At 39.9% G+C, this 17,971-nt stretch overlaps 1 protein-coding gene across 1 annotated transcript in view; it reads right to left on the reverse strand.

The window, feature by feature from the left end:
• Positions 1-17,971, reverse strand: part of LOC108115109 (neuroligin-3) — a 73,018-nt gene that overhangs the window by 18,757 nt on the left and 36,290 nt on the right. Inside the window, 2 exon segments of the mRNA XM_017226359.2 lie at positions 9,509-9,672; positions 16,286-17,225. Coding sequence (XP_017081848.2) covers positions 9,509-9,672; positions 16,286-16,941 — 820 coding nt within the window. The 5' untranslated portion in view covers positions 16,942-17,225.

The raw sequence follows: 17,971 nt of genomic DNA on the forward strand, positions 1-17,971 counted from the left end.
GTTGTTGCAAATTGAAATATGCAATTTGTCGTGAGAGATTTTGTGTGGCTTTGCCGCTGACTCCGACTGCAGGACCTGCTGTGCTGGGTCTGCTTTTCCTTTGCCATCCTTTCCCTGCGTTTCCATTCCCTTTTCAATTTCAACGTATTATCGGTTAACAACATTATGTCAGCGTTCAGGCGTAAAACTGCTTAAGAAAATTGCGGGCTAGGAGGAAAAAAAATGTGAAATGGCGAATAGAAATTGGTTGGAAGTCGTTTTGAAATCGAAGCAAGTGCTTCGCCACCTTAATAGTTTTCTTTTCCTCCTTTTTTCCCTTCGGACCCACAGCAATTTATGGTGATCGAGGGGAGGCTGTGAATCTGCCACATAATTGCGTTCCAGTTACATTTTGTGCACAATTCTCGAACGCTCTTGCTTTTCTGCATTTGTTGCAGCTTGGTAAATGTGTCATACATTGTGACCGGGACACCAGGGCGTATGCATAATATGCACCCTATTTACACTGCGGCTTTCTTACTCACTTTTTATGCTGCATTTTAACGACTCCTATATAGAGTTTTGCTTTTTGTGCTATTCAATGGGGAAATGGAGAAAAGCCCGCACATAATTGATGGCCTGCACATGGCAAGCTCATCAATAACTAACATGACGTATGTGTTATAAACAAATAAGTACAACAAAAAGAACTCATCCATCGTCGGCATCATCAATATCCGCTAGATACGGCGGAAAATTGTCAAAATATTAATGGCCATCAAGTAGTTCGTTCTCCTTGTTGTAGCAAATTTATGTCTATTGCTACAACTATTCGAAAGCGTGGGCTTCCCTGCCACATTTCCCGGCATCTTTGATTGATAAATTTTCTTTTACGGCTGCCATTCTTTTTTTGTTTCTGTTTTTGTGTATAAGCCACGAGTGTGTTTGCTTGGCCATTTTCCTCTCTTATGGCTTCGTTAGTAAATTATGGCCACTTCCGTTTTTGCTGTCTAATAAACTGAGCCGTCATATGTTGTGCGTAAGTGTGTGCGCGATGGCTTACTTATGGGATCCCTGCCATCCTGCCATTCTACTATCCTGGCGAACTTCACTTTTGTTTGGCCACCGAAAACAAATTGACGTAAGTCGTGTGTAATTTATAATGAAATATTATATACGCTCGTTTGGCAGTTAGGCAGTCAAGTGTACTGAAGGTAATAAATGACAATGTGTGGTGTGATATCTGCTCGGTTGTCCGTGTTTCCGAGTGCTCAAGTGGAGTGCCAGTGGAGAGTATTTTCGTAGGCAATTTAATCCGTGACTTCCAGAAATCACGAAGTGAAATCTGTAGATAAGATTTGACAGTTGATTTTGATTATGTAATCGATTAGGCCGATACAAGGCCCTTTCTGGGAAATAGGAGTCTTGTGGCTTTTAAGTTGTCTTCAATAGGTTACCGTAGCGTTGCCTTTGCAAATTCTTGGAAAGCTAATCACGGAATACTCTTTATCTTATTTGAAAGGCTGTGAAAGATATACTTGAGTGGCTAGCCAAAAAGTGCCAACAAAAAGCATTAGTCATGACAATATTACTTTTAAGAAATAAATTTTACTTAAACTTTCAAGTTCTTTACTTTATATACTTTTTATATAGAAGAAAATCACTTTCTTCTGAAGGTTATAACTAGGCCAGAAACTGATTTATACAAATTAAAATAAAATGCCAAGAACATTGGCGAAGAAACCGAAAAAGTAAGTTTTTCTCCCTTAACAAATTGGCACTCCTTTCTCTGATTGCCCACAAAACTATCAAATTCCAATTTTGTTTGCACTAAAACTGAGATTAGATTGCGTGCAGTTGGTAATGCAAAGCGGTCAGGAAGTCTTAGAACGTTTTTTTCTTGCACATATTAAGCAATACCCCAAAATGCAGAAGTCAACTGTTCATTTATCCGGTCGACCGAAGCCAAAGGCTCCGATTTGAGTGTGTTTGGAAACATGCCGCTACAAATTCGTGGCTATGTGTCTAATGCACTGCTAGCATGCAAAATGGCAGTCAGTATAACGCCCTGTAATTAGACTATGACACGCTAAGTGCACAAATACAAGGAAATAAATGGGAAACCAGGAAGGAGCTCTTGGGGAAGGAGGAAATGTCCTGGAGGAAATGCTTCAAGTACATGCAATGAAAGTTACTTTCCGCCTTTCTTTCGACGGACTTTATGCCATTTGCAAGTTTCTATTTGCTTTAGTTTGGCACATTTTCTATTTCAATTTGGCCTCACACATTCGTTACTCAGTCTGGAAAAGCCTGCCAAATTGACCAGCCGGAAGATTCGGACAAGGTGGGGGCGCATGAAGCCAATTATGAACTTTGACTTATCAATTTCTTGGAAAATGACCGCACACTCTGAAATGGTCAAATTCTGTTGGTCACATTTAATGCGCAATTTAAATTCAATGCCTTGGGTTCTTGCGATATGTATGGCTCACTTTCGAGGGTCAAGTGGCCATTCAAAAGGTGAACTCTCTTCGACCATTTTTCCCGAGATGTGACAAATTTTTCATGCATATTTTATACTTTGCCATTGAGTGTTCCACACTGTGTGCGTGTGTGTGTGTGTGAGTGCATGAATTTGGTTGAGTTTGTGTGCGGGTGGGTGACCCCGGGTTGATAAAACAAAAATACATATTTCACAAGGTGGTTTTGGGTGCTGGCTGGGCTTTTTCCAACGGAGTTAAAAATAAGGCTGGCGCTTTAAAAGCGCAATTTTCTGTGTCAATATTGAATATTTAAATTTGTATAAAAAAGAGAATGTAAATAAAAACATGGGAACAGCATTAAACGCCGCTTCGAATTTAAAGTGCTCTGCAATGAATTTAGTCGGTTTTGCTTGTTCCTTTTATAAATGAGTAAATAGATGGAAATATTACACAAATTTAATGCTTTTTTATATCTTATATGTACTCTGATTGCGAAATTAAAGTCTATTCGGTATTATATCTTGTCTTTTTGTTAAGGTTGATTAGATAAGGCTTAGCATTGCTAAGTATTAAGTACTAAGTTCTATCTGTAATTGTAAAATCATTGAAAAGAAGATATATTGTAACCGAGATTCAAGCACACATAGAACACAAATTCATTCTCTTACAGAAATTTTTTAAAAAGGTAGAGAAAAATGATAGGAAAATAACTTTGCATCCTCTGCGTATATTTTTATTTCAAGTCTAATTACTATAAATATGTTGTTTAATGCAAGCAAAGGCAATTAAAAAGATACATTCTCTCTATAGTATTCATTTTACCAAAAACATTTAAGCCCTAAACTCCGCGATCATCGTATATAAAAATCACCATGGAAAAGGGTATTATATTTCCGAAATATGAAAAAATGTCAAAAGTGTCAGGCAACATTGTTTCATAACAGTGAAAGACAGAAGAAAAGTGGGGAAATGTCACACACAGGCGCACATTTACGAACACATGTACGAGTATATATATGTATACACAAATGGCGGCCATCAGCAGAGACTTTGCCTTTCATACATATTGTAGATTTATTGATAGCGCTCCTCGTTCACACAGCCAAATACACAAACACAAGTACAAAAAGCATCAGCACTAAAAAAACGAAATCATTTTTATTTTAAAATTAAATTTTAATGGTTCTAACTGAAGAGCTATGACGTTATGAAGAGTTTCTGGTAGGGTTTAACTTAGTTTCCTTTTAGATTTAAGAGAACTTTTCTTGTTTTTAGAAACAAGTCAATTCTAACAAGCCTTAAAAACTGTCTAATGCCAAGTATCCTTTCCTTTTTTATTTTTTTTTTCAGTGTAACGACACACGTCGTCACACATAAATATGCACACATATACAATCAACGTAAACGCTTTCAGTTAAAGTCAATATGTAGTCAAGCGCTTCGTTTATAACACAAAGTTGACAAAAGTTTCCGACGCCCTTTTTCTGCCAGCCTTTTTTTTTCTGGCCATATTTATGGCTTTCCATCGTCACTTGTAGGTAGTTTTCCCAGAGTTATTGTAGATACTGCTGGTACACTTGTATGTTGGCAAAGCCTAGGAAATTGCAATCGCAAGCAGCAAATACAATCAGCAACACAAACGCAGACACAATCCCAAAGGACGAGTGACTATCTGTCTCGACGATGGAGTTACGCAAAATGAGCGATTTGATGTATGTACTTCCGTACTGGGAATCCCCCGATGGGAATCGATTTGCGGAATCTCGTTTCAGTACAGATTGCTGGCTGACTGGGAGATGCAAGGATGGTTACTTATTACTAATTGGAAATTGATTGAAAATTTAATAATTGCGAGAATGGGAAAGAAGGTAGCCTTTGTCAAAAATATTTTTAATAGAGCCATCTTTAAATTATATGCACAAAAATCCAATTTATTCGGATTCCTTCAAACTTTTAAGTTACATTCATCAACTCTGCACTTAAACTTCCTTCTTAATTAGAATTTTGAATGTTTATGTTTAGGTTATTCTGTGGCTTGTATATAAGCAGTGCCCGCTTTTAACACGGTGGGTATTGGGAACATTAAAGTTGACTATTAAAAATTCCTGGGTCCCGTTCGCATTGACAAATCAAGTCAATGCTTTAAGACATGCAAATGCTGATGGAAAACTTTGCGAACTTAACGCTAAATGGTACGCAGGGGCCGGAGGAAATAATAATAAATGTAATTTCGAAATTTTCCGTTTGGCAATTGTGTCTGGCATAAGAAAATGAGGAAAGTAACCTCATTCTGGTCTTTGTCTGACTGGATTCACCCCCCTGGCAATCTTGTCCAGCTGCAATATCTGCTTGGGGGAAACTTTGAGGGGAGCAGACAAAGTAAAAAGTTTTCTTGTTTTTCCTTCCTTTTATTCTGCACTGTTTTGTTCTGAAGTCTCTTTTCTTTATTCTGTGTTAATTCAGCTACTGTATTCTTACTTACTTGCTTCTATTTTTGGCCATTCATATACATAACTCTTGGATTGGCAGGGTTCATACGAAAAAAGTTAAGAAGAAGTTCATTTCCGTGTGTGACCAGAAACACGCACCAGGCGGCTCTCGTTTCGATTTCCGGTTCCGTTTTCGGAACTGACTGACTTGTGCCGCCGTTTGCGTGTTGAATGCGGCACGCACTCCGGCACACATCAATTCCACAGGACCCCGCCACGCCCTCTGGTCTCATTAATAATTTATTTTCGATGGGTTGGGTTCTCCCATATTCGATTGAGTTAGGGAATTGCTTATAATCAAAACGAAATTGCAACACTGAGAAAAGGATTATGTAAAGTATTTTTTTTAAGCTTTTTATAGACTTTAAAAAATGTTTTATTAGGAATATTATTCTCTTTTAATAGTTAGCATAAAATTATACGGAGTTTTAAACGAATCCTCAAACATCCCAGCTTAGCATTTTAAATGAAATAACCTGATCAAAATTTCTCTGCTGAAATTAGTTACGACGCAATAAATAAATATAAAAAATGTAAACTTTTTGAATTTTTGGAATATCAAACCCCTTTTGTTCGTCAATATCAATTTCAATAACCCACTTGGCCCGCATACTCGTACAGTGCTCACGATAAATATTTGTTTATTTTCTGGCTCACGCAATCAAACAACCTTTCAACGAAACTCGATTGGCTTATTGGATTCATCGGAAACCATAGACACAAAGGAAAAATTTCATTACAATTTCAACCACAATGCTGGCATGGATTTATGGAAAATATAGATGCATCTGGTATCTGGTCTCTATTCTGAGATGTATAAAAAGGTCACGGAAGTCATAGCCACACACATATATATCAATTGGTCAATGGGCAACAAAGCCCTCCTATAATGCGCCATTAAGTGAGGCTTGAAGAGGTTAATCACATGGAAATGCTGAAGATTAGAAATTATGACATTAATTTTTCACCAGTCCAGGGTACAGGGGATAGGGGATAGGGGATAGAGGACCATTTCTCATTGGGCAAACAAAAGTCAGTTAAGCACAAAATATGGCCAACATTCAAACAGCTGATAAACTTGAAATCTACACACGAACGAGCAAAGCCAGATGAGGGTTTTGCTGCCCGAAGGGGGGATGGGGTTCTTGGGGAATAAAAAGCCCAATGGACTTTTGCCTGGAAAAGCGGCAAATCATGCTTAATGTGGCATTTGTATGTTTATTTTTTTATTTTTATACATTTTCCTTCTACGCTTTTCCTCGCCGAGAACAAGCCTTGGACTTAAAAGAAAACGCTGAAGGACACAGCAACAACAATAAGGCCATAAAAAATGCAGCAAATAAAATAAAATGAGACGAGATGAGACGAAATGGGATGGGGTGGTGAAAGAGCCAAAATGAAGAGCAAGGCCAGGAGCAATGGGGATGGCAAGGAGCAAATAAAAACCACAGAGGCGAGAAAGGACTTCACTAAGCAGCAGCCCAAAAAGAGAGCAAAGCTAAGATGATATAAATTTTATTGTCATGTCCAAGTAGATTAAACTAGCTGCATATCCGTCCGAGTCCAGAGTCCCGAATTCCGGCTCCCAGAATCCCGTAAACGGAGCTCAAAAGTAGACTACAAAAAAGGCACAGGAGATTTATGCGCTTATGTGTGTGTGTGCCAGTATGTTTTTGTGTGTGTGGTGAGGATAATAAAAGTGTATTTTTCATTTTTACGAAGCAAATTCATACATATTCGGACATTAAGTGGGGCTCGTGTTGGCAACAAAAAGAGCTAAACAATCTTTCATTCTTTTGACATTCAGCCTTGAAATAAAAACACCTGGAAGGATTTGCCTATTTTCAAGGTAATAACTCGAATAGGCATAGAACTCAGAGCAATCTTATATCCCCACACCATAACAGAAAAGAATAAAAAGTATTGATGCAAAATTAAAAGTAATTATATTTTAAATTATTTTTGCGTAGGACTAGATATGGATTTTAGATAGTAGACCTTCTTAGGTTACCCACTGAATCTAGCTTTTTTCTTGCCCATTTCCCAACGCTGATAATAAACGATTTTAAAATCCAGACCTTAATGGTATCACTTTTCTTTTGCAGATAGCAACTCACTTCGACATGAGCAGACACAAATAAATAATGATTTATGCATCTAGGTGCTCTTCTGACAGTTGGGAAACCCATGGCAAGAACGCGGGCCTCAGCTCATTAAGTTAAACTGTCAAAAATTTACATATTCTTGGGCGCTTTTTCTTTCCTTTTTGCTTTCTAAACGATTTATTATGAAATGCTCAAGGACTCGGATTGGTTGAGGTTGTTATCCCCTGTAAATATGTCCTTATCTTTCTTTGCTTTGCTGTGTGCAGAAAGTTTTTCCGTTTCTGTGTTTCAGGGACTGCTTATCCAATTATCAAAACCAGACATTTAATTTTCCCTTTTACGTGGTCTCGTGCCCTCAACAAATTGCTCGTTCAATTAGCTGCCCTTGAGGATGAACATTGCACTCGAAGAACGTACACAATTTCCAATTCAATTTAGGACCGCGTCTCAAGTTTCGGGCCCAAACAATTTATCATAATTTTGCAAAGAAAATAAATGAGAAAAAATGGAAAACTCTTGCAACTCAGCAAAGTTGGCACGCCTTCATCGCCAGAGACCCTTTTGCCATCTGCTGTCGAAGACAAATTGCAGGTAAAATGTAAATTCTTTCATACTTGAGCGAATCTTTGTTTATTCTATAGGTATTTACTTTTGTTCATTTTTCATGCCGAGACAAGGCGACATTTTCCCTATCAGCTAGTCGCAGAAAAAGTGAAACGTTGCTATAACAACACAAATTCATCTAATTGGACTCCCCTAATTCAGGAGTCTGTGCGGGGTCAAATGGTTCGAAGAAATCTTAAAAGAATTTTGTGAGTAAAAAAGCGACCAGAAGAAAACAATAAGGAATGAAAGGTCATGAAAATCTTTCGAGACTTCCAAACAGTTAATCAGACGAAATTATAAAAGACAAGTCAAGAAGTACTGTTGTATTTGATTATGCTAAATACACAAGCTCTTGAATTACATCACAATTACAAATGTCAAAAAGCCATGGAAATATAATCTGAATTTTATTAAGAAGCGAAGGGGGAGACAGAGCAAATACATTAAGTATACGCCTTGGTAAACTGTAAGTTAATTGAAAGCCCGCGGCGAAATCAAGGCAACTGTCTTCTCGAATGATGGACGACTGTCTTGCTGAGGAACTGTTTGACTGGCTGACAGACTGAAAGGCAGTCGCTCTGCGGCTGAAACTCCAGTATATTAAATTTAGCTCTTAACGCGCTGATAGACAATCAAATTTGCTTCGATTCGCAGTGCACTTCTTCTTCGACTCCTCGGCTGACAGGTGCCGCGTCGTTTGGGCTGCCGGGGTTGCCTCTGTCTCAGTTAGCTGGGATAACCGACTGCCGCTGATGGCTCCCATTAAGCCCCAGTTACACGTTCGGATTCCCCACGGCCAATGCTCCTTTGGGTTTTAATTAAAATGTAATTTACTACCATGTCGAACGGCGGCGTCTACGTTTGAGTTTGCTGCCATTGCATTTCCTAGTGGCCAACTGAAACTGACTGGCAGTCAGACATCCAACTGGATCGATAAGCAATGGGAACTACATTTGTATGGAATATTATGTTTCAACGATTTTCAAATGTTAAATTTATACGGCAAATGAAAAATATCTTGCTTTTGAGCCACAGCTTGCTTAGAGATTATTCAAGAATGGGAATAGAATTTTTGAAATGGAAACGGTGGAATAGAAAAGTTGCAGTTTACTCCTTTTTGGTGTATAAAAACCGTTTTCAGTTTATTTTCCAAAATAATTATTGTGTTAAGTTAAAATGGATATGTTAAGCAAAGTACGTACACTTATATGTTAATTACGTCTGGAGAGCATTTATTATCGAAATGAAAACAATTTATAAGATGTTCTTCTATAAGCCAATTCAAACACTCGAACTCTCTCACAGCTCAAAAAGCAAATCAGCTGCAGACAAATGTGGCAAATCGTTTTGGATTTTCTCCAGACAGGGCCAGACATACTTTTAGGCATAAATTTGGCCACTTTGCATTCGGGACCTTGGGCCTTCTTTTCAGCTTAGCGCGTTTTTTTCCTATGTGAATTTGAAAAATGCTCAAACATTTGTCCATTTGCGTGCAGCAAGGGCACCAAGAAAAAAGCAAAATAAAAACCCATGCGAAAAAATCAAAAAAAAAAAAGGAGAAGAGATTTTAAAACTTTTCCAAGGCTGACCCTTTTCTGGCGTTGGCCTTAGGGATTAACGGAGGGAAGAAAAATTGAAGCGAGTCTCCCCAACCAGTCGACTGCCAATTTATTCAAATGCCTTGCAAAGTGCTAAATAAACAAGACTCAGTCCCCCGGCATGGTCATGTCATTTTTCTTGGTTTTAGCCGGGTGCAAAAAAAGAAAAAAATAAAAAAATAAAGCAAAAATTATAGCACACTTATTTGGTGTTAGCCAGAAAGGTCCCCTTTCGCCCCCGCACTTACCTTGTATGGGCACATAAATATTTAGATAGAGGCAGTCCTCTGATTGATTCTGTAGATAGGGCAGCAATCGCTTCAGATACTCCAGTCTGCCCTTGGGCATACGCTCCAGGGCCGCCGTCTCGTTGTGGATGTCCGGCAATCTTTGCGGGCAAACCGGGCTGAATCTGGAAAATCGAAAAAGATTTTGAGTGCCTAGCTTGTCAAAGGAGCAACTTTCTCTCTTATGGCATTCTGCCTGTTGTCTAAAAAGGTTTCGGGCTCACTCTGCGAAAAAAGTTTTTCTTTAAATAGGCTTATTTTTATGCCCGGCCTCGAATGTCGTTATAAATAGATTAATTTACCGAAATTGTGTAATCTTTCAGGGGGTTTTAAGCAGGGGGTTGGTAATGATTTGAGAAGAGGCCGAGTCAACGTCAACTTTGTGATTGTCTTTTGGCCATAACAACTTTTTGATTTGAACGCAAAGTTTGCGTTTTAATTTGTTTTCTGCTTGCTTTTTTTTAGGTTCTCCTTCCTTTTTTTTTGCATTTTCCTCCTTTTGGCCGAGGCTTATTTTCGATCCTGGTAAATTGGTTTTCGATTTGGCTCTTATCGTTCGATTTTCCCCATTGGCAGATCTGCCTCTGTATGTGTGCACTTGTGCAATTTACTGATTTTCCCCTATCCTTTTCTATTCCCGCATTCGGGCTATGCAAATGCCAGGAGCGTTCTCTTTTTGGCCTTGCACTCATTTATGAATCTGATGGGGCTCAGTGTACACAGAAAGAAATTGATAATTTTGTGTACCAAAATGTTGTATTTTGCGTATAAATTATGTGTTTAGGAGTAGTAAAATGGAATCTTTGATAGATTGAACATGATTTTAGAGACTTCACAAAATGAATTTTATCAAAGTTTTATATCTTGCTAAAGACACCTTCTTAGAGGATTATAAAAAACTATTACCATTTGCTAGCTCTATGAATAAAATTCATATTAAAATTATGCAAGTTTGTTAATGCATTTCTGAATAAAATAACAATTAAATACTGGTTTGGTCATTCAAGTAATTGTAATAATTTAACAAGAGTAAAGTACTGAAAAAATGCTAATAATCTTAAAATGCCTTTTTAAGCCTGAAATTTCAGTGTTAGTTCCTTTTCAGTGTAAAATGGTTTCGATTCTGCCAGCTGCTTTGAGCTGGCATTGTTATTATTTGTTTTTAATCTGATCTATGTGTGGGCAAGTGACACACATACACCCAAGTTGACCCCACCTGCTTTCTGAAATTTCCCGAGTAAGAGGTGCTCCCTAGGTAAAATTGCGTTTAAATTTCATGATGGCAGTGGTAGATTTGTGCCAATATGGGCTTTGTGACAGAATTGGCAAGCCAACGAAAGGCTATCTGTGGCCACTACTGAATTAGGGCCAAAGCGATTTGCCTGAGAAGAGCCCTCAATTCTATTCGTCAAGGATTTTTGGCCATTAGAACTGCTCCTAATTTACACTTGAGTCCTGGGCAATGTTAAAGTAGACGGCTTAACTCATTAACAGCCTCAACTCCTGTTGGCCATCAAAATGTCATAAAGCGAAAATCAATAGGAGCATTTAAGAGGCAAAATCCCTCCCATACCACCCACATTGGTTGGCCATTATGAGGCTTCCTCTTACCAGTCATCCCAAAATGCATTAACATTAATGACATTGCGAAACGAGAATTTATTTTATTTAATTTCCTTAACTTTATTTCGCTTTTGCCCTTTTATCTTTGTTATTACCGCCAACGCAGTACCGCGGCTGCTTTTTGTTTACCATGGCAATGGCGATGGCGTCGGCGAGTATATTTAATTTTTGGTTTTTATGGCATTCCAAACGCCTCGCAGAAAATTGGGGAATCTACTTGGAACTGACTCTCAGTGGGTCGCCAGTTTAATGGACGCTTGTGGTGGCCATGCGATTGCCATAATAATCATTAATTTTATGGCAAAACAATAAGGCAGGTAATAAAAGTTTCATTTTCGGGCTTCATTCTCCTTCTGCCCTTTATTTTTTTAATGTAGCGGACATGGTGTCAACCTCGGAACCCTGCAGCCACAGTATACCGAACAGGAGGAGCTGGACCAGTAGCTGAAGCAGCTTGGATGAGCAGAAAATATTAAAAATAATGAAAGTGAAAAGTTTTTACGCCAACACTGGCGTAGTTGTAGTGGTTGTCCGGGCAGGTAAGGAAAAGCCCGCCCCGCACTACCCAGTTCGAGGTCATAAAAGCCACATTTTGCCTTTTTAATGTTGCCCCCATGGCAAACGAATGGCGCACACTTCTCAAGTGGCAAGCGATCTTGTTTATGCCACTTTGCAACCGCTGAACTTTCCCAGATAAGAACGGGTGGTGTTGGTGCAGGTAGTAGGTAGCAGTCAGCAGCTATATCTACAGCTTCGAGGGAGTGGTTGAGCTAATAAAGCGGGTGCCGCAATTAAGGTCAGGGTGAATTCTTCTCGCCATCGATGCTGAATTTGCAAATGGCCGGGCATTAAAAACTTGATAATTACTTGTAGATTTTATACTCAGCCATAAGAGGTAATAATCATGTTTCCCCGTGGAGCAATTCACTTTACAGCTATCGTATGCTTTACTATTGCCTTTTTACTTTGATGGTACGTGATAAAGGTAGGAAAAATACATCTCAATTGTTGATTCGAGTTAAAGAGAGTTGTCTAAAAACAAATACCGAACTTTGCTGTGGATTGATACTTTTCTCTTTTAGTAAATCTACAAGCTTATTCATATGAACAATTTTGCATATTTACACACTGAGTACTGAAAATATATATATTAATACCCATTTATTAAAATTGCATTTATGTTGTTATATGGCAAAGTTTTGACCCTCAAAATATTTGTAGAAAATTATTAAGGGATGTAAGCAATAAACTTGCATAAAAATTATTCGGTTTTGAGCTTTCACTTAAATATGAATGTTATTGGGAGAGCATAGCCCATCAGAAAAGTTTGGTCAAATATTTTTAGGTAGGAAACTGCCTTAAACCATTTCCTTGTAAGTTTTCCAAGGACTTCGCATTTCCCTGCCTGAACATTCAGGGCATATTTGCCTCCTGACTAATAACTGATATCGGATTGCATATCTCAAACATCGCCAGCTTTCAACGCAGATTATTTGCCACAAACAGATATCTGCGAAATTCGAGCAAACAATTTGAAGATGGTGACCCTGACCAGTGAGAAACTGCTTGGCAGCCAGAGCACGCGGTCAGAAGTAAACAAGGTTATAGCCATGGTACCTCCATCTCCTCCTCCTCTTTGTCCTCTCATATTCCGGAATACATGCAATTTGGAATTCACAAACAAAACATAAAGCAAAGCTGGCCCAAAATGCTCGAGTTTTGTGTACATTTGAGTGGAAGGCCGGGCTAATCTGCATGCAGGGGAAAGAGATTCTGGAGAGAGCAGACAAAGCTTCAAGGGTCACGGTTCTGGGGATTTCGTGGAGCGCTTTTACGACGGAGGAGTACAAACGCTTTGTGGTAAATAAATGGTAGCCAGGACAGCAGCCCAGCCAGAGATCCGCTGGCGTTTTCGGCTTAAATACATCAAACAAAAGCATAATCTTAGCCAAGCAGAAAAATACACGCATATACACTGGGAAAAAAATGGTATTGAAATCCGGTACCTTATCCATATTTTCTTTCCAAAGAAAGTTAGATTTGACTTTATATTTCTTGGAAGCTGTAAGTAGAATTTTTTAAACTTTTCAATACCTTTGATACAGGAACATACTTTCTCCCAGTGCACATTTAAATGATAGAGGGAAGGTGATGAACGAAGGGCACCGGATCGCATAAAATTATACGCGACATTGCGGCCACGTCAAGTAAAATAGATTAATTTTACCTGTGGCCAACGGGCCAGAAGGTTGTCGTCCTCATCCTGATTTTTCCATCCCTCCGACCGTTCACACAAATTAGATTGGCAGGCGACACAGACACACAGGACTCGCAACTCACACCTTCCTCTGAAAATCTCCTTCGGGCGTAAAGCTTTCTTACCGCAGTCAAATTAAATAAAATCCAATTTAAAATGAATTTTCGCAATTTCATTTAAAACGGGCAACAGTTTGTAGGGCCGTCGCAGAGTCAGTCAGCAATTTATGCGGCTGATGTCCTCGAGATGTCTTCTCCCTCCTCCTCAACCTGCTGTTGCTGCTCCTGTTCCCTTAACCCTCCCTTAACCACCTTGCGGTTACCACTTGCTCTTGAGCCTCAAATTGGAATTAACGTTTTTAATGACGTAGCCAGCTTCTGTTTGACAGAGCGAAAGAGATGCCTCTCAAACTGCTGCACGCACATTCTGAAGGTCCTTTTACCCCTGCCTACCTACAAAACAACCACCCCCATCTGCCCACCATTCATTAATGCGCTTTTTTATTAGGAAAATCGTTAACTTGAGTTTCCCCACTTAGCGTTTTGCGCCGAGCTTTTACTTTCGTCTTTATTAAAAACTTTGGCGTCATGCATAAAACTCGTCAGTTTATTGCGATTTTTACACTTCGTTTATGAGCCAGAACCTGGGATACGGGGATCCGGGTAGCCGGGTAGCGGGGTAGCGGGGTAGCGGGGTACCAGGAACCTGGTCAGGAGAGGTTGGCCACTAATCCGCTTGTTTTTCATAATCCTTACGCCACAGGCAACGGCCAGGACCAATGTGCAGCCGTTGGAACAACAGCACCAAAGTGCAAAGTGGCTGCTGGAATTTATTTCATTTTTATTAAAGACGCTGGGGCCGGAAAATGCGTGGATGGGGGTGAAAGAGAGGGAGTGGGCGTAGGGTGGTTGGGTTGGTGGTGACACGCGTGGCTTGTCAAAGCCATGAACAGCTGCTGCTGCCTTTGGCGGGCTAGGAATATGTGTGGACATAATTTCCTCTTTATTTTTTTCCTCCAGTTTTTGTGGTTGAGAGAAATTATTTTTGCAATGGGCCCGATGAAAGTTGAGGGGTAACTTGTGGTGGAAAAGTATGTTGCCCCCGTAAAGTTCGGTTTTTGTTGAGTGGGAATTCAGGGTAAACTTTAGTTCAAAGGGCAGAATGTGAACTGGATACATGTGGTGAGCACAGGTAAAATAGATGCATCAGTTTATACATAAATCACAGAGATCTTTGTGGTGTTTTGATCAATTTAAATAAATAAATGGATAAGCGAAGTATACTTTTTCTTCACGTTCAAATTGTAACCTTACCTTAATCAGTTAACTAAAGAAACCACAACCCAACCTTAAGTCAAACCACAAAACATTCCAAACATTTTAGCGACCACAAACCTGAGCTGTATCCATTTCCCGTGCAAAATCAGGCTAATGACCTATTGTGCCAACTGTCCATGGACAAGTTTATTACGCTGACGTGCTGAAAAATCTTACGACCATTACTCAAGCCGTTTTATTGGCTCCGTTTTTCGACTGACCCCCGCTGTCAACAAGACGGCCTGACAAATAAAGCCGCTCACCTCTCCGCCGGAAAAGGCGGAGGGTGATGCGGCAGAAGGCGGCTTGAATTACCCAAAAATTGGCGGGGAAATGCGAGAATGCGAGAATCATCAGTCTGTTGGAAGGCCGCAGGTGCTGTTCTTTGTTAAACTTGAAAAATTATATTTTATTTGCCGGGCTCCGCTGTGCGCTGTACTGATTTCGCGGCCCTTTTCCATTTGGGAAAAAGGGGAAAAACTTTTGCTGCGTCGCGGCCCCATTTCGCTTCCCTTTTTCATTCTTTTTTTTTTTGTATTATAACAATGGTAAACAAGGGAACCAGGAATATCTCTGGGCATCTTTGTGAATAATGATTTGCCACTTGGGAGCATTTGTAAATTAGATGCCGCTGTGTAGCGCAGTTTGCTGCCGGCGACAGCGTAAATATTTAATTTGCAAGATATTCCGTGCGGAAGCCCGGCGACTAAGTTGACCTTTGACTTGTATTTCCCTCGCTTTTTTATTCCTTATTTTGCAGAAGCCATTATCATTATGCCCATTGTTGTTGCGGCTTGGGCAAGGGTTGTAGGATTTTCCATTATTTTTATTACTTTCAGTTACACTCGGCTCTCGACATTTTCGGACCGCCGCCTGCGCACTTGACTCAATAATGAGTCAGTTAATTGAGGTGACAATTGTTGGGCACTCTCGAGAGATTCGGTATTCGCGGCCCTCGACTTATGGCATTTTGATCATTTTATGCACTCGAAAGGCAAATCAAATTCAACCCTTCTACGAAATGATTTAGTGCTTTTAGATGGACAAAGCTTTTTGTCAAAAGGTGAAACTTGGAAGACTTCTTAGGAAATTTATTTTTATTAAATTACTTGGACGAGGGTTCGTGTTTCGCCTGATGGGATTGAAGGGACAAATTTGCTGGAATTTTAAGAATGTTTTGAGTTTTGTCATTTAATGTGGGCAGTTTGCGTTTTGGTTTTGGACCTATTGAGCGACACTTCATTAAATTTATTTCCTTAACTACAGAAATGTTTGCATTTTGGGTATTATTCCTCCTTCATTGCAAAAAATATTATTTTTGGCTGTCTTGTTATTGATTAGCAATCTTTTCGAATCTACTATTTAAATTATTTAAATTTCTAAAATATTTTTAAAAGAATCGAATCGACTAGGAGTTTTCTGTATGTTTACATTTCGGAGCCATTTTAAGAATTACTTTTTAAAATTAAAGGAAGCAATTTGAGCTAATCCCATTATATGACGCCTATTACACCCGCATTAAAACATAGTGGTCTGACTTACCTGTCCGCCTTCTTGACACCTGACCACATGGCCGCCGAGACGGGCGGCATGAATCGCAAATTGCCGACCGGCGGCGAGGCATAGGGGATTCCCCGATACGCCTCAACCGGATCCAAGTGGCGGCCATCTAATTGGACAATTACGCCCGATATGGCGCCATTGCGTGTGTTGATAATCCGCGACGATAGCTGGGCGGGTAATTGATCATGAATCGGGTTGGAGTTCGAGTTCGAGTTGCTTTGGTTGCTGGTGGGTCTTCCACTGCGGTTGCCACTGTTACTCGTAGTGGATGATGAGGAGGTTGAGCTGCTAGAAGAAGATGAGGAGCCCGCTGATGAAGATGAAGTGAGGGATAATGAGGGCACGGAACTGGAAGTGGCGCTGCTGGAACCGATCAGCACGAGTCCGCCATTATTCGACGATGTTGGACCCTTTTGGGATGTGCTCAGGTTACCGCTGTTGCTACTATAGCTAATCCCAGCTGCCATACATCTCTCTATATATATATCCAGAACCACCAAAATCAGCAGACAAGACCATGACCACGACCACGCCCACCCCTCACTCGTCCTCCTCCTTGTGGGCGGCACTTTCCGCCGGGTTCTCGTTGCTGACGATGGCGGGAGTTGTCGCTTCGAGTGCAGCAACATAACCATTATTATTATTGGTCAAAATGGCCACGTCGCAATGTTGTCGTTGTTTTTTCGATAACTTGATGTCCAACTGTTGGTTTTTTGTCCTTTTTTGTCCTCTCTGCTCTTGTATAATTGACCACAAGATAGCTGTTTGTGGCGTGGCCTGCTTTCGCTTTGCTTATTTCGGCAAGGATTTTCACTTTTTATATCCTTATTTTATATACTTTTTGTATTTTAATTTTACAACAGCGATACGTTTTGTTGGTTGTATATTTGGTTCAAAAAAATATGGCAGTTTACGTGAGCTGGAACGGAAAAAAAGTAATTGATTTAATTAAATATTTGTGGGGGGTAATTAAAAGATGTGCACTTTATGCTTGAAAGTTTATAAAAAATAGGTTTGGGGACGATAGAAACTTCATGGAATTGAAATTATTTTTACCTCACGATATGTAAATCAAGGTAAAGGTCAACTTCTGAAGAGCACAAATAGTTCTTTATTGCCTTTAAGTAAAATATAAGCCAAAATTTGATATTCTTTAGATTCCTTGAAACTGTAACTGATTAAACTATAGTCTAAATTCTACAAAGACTCCCGCATTCTTCATTTGGGCTCTTCTGCTCTCTTCAAGGCAATTCCACTGAGTGTGTGCCTTGAAGCATTTCATTCGGTCCTCGTTGGCGTTTTTGTAGTCTGCCTGGAGGCATTTCCCCCGAAAAAGAAAGGACGATGGCAAAAGGATGGGCTTTGGGTAAAAAATCCTCCGTCCACTCGTTGCCTTTTGCCTCTTCCCTCATCTTGTTTTTTGGTATGTTTGCCAGCTGAAGCATCACCTTGTTTGCACTCGGTGTAGTGTCCTTGCCCTTGTTGTAGTCCACAACAACGAAGGGGTTTTGTGGGAGTGGGAGTGGCAGTGGCTATGGGCTTGGTTGGGTGGCCAGGACATTTGGCATTTTGCATATGCCAGACATGTCAGTCTAGCAGGCAGCCAGGCAGGGCCGAGGCTCCTGACAACACGAGGAGAATGCCTACGTGGAATGACTAGGATGT

The sequence above is a fragment of the Drosophila eugracilis genome, unplaced genomic scaffold (assembly GCF_018153835.1).
Source record: "Drosophila eugracilis isolate 14026-0451.02 unplaced genomic scaffold, ASM1815383v1 contig_722, whole genome shotgun sequence".
Classification (NCBI taxonomy): domain Eukaryota; kingdom Metazoa; phylum Arthropoda; class Insecta; order Diptera; family Drosophilidae; genus Drosophila; species Drosophila eugracilis.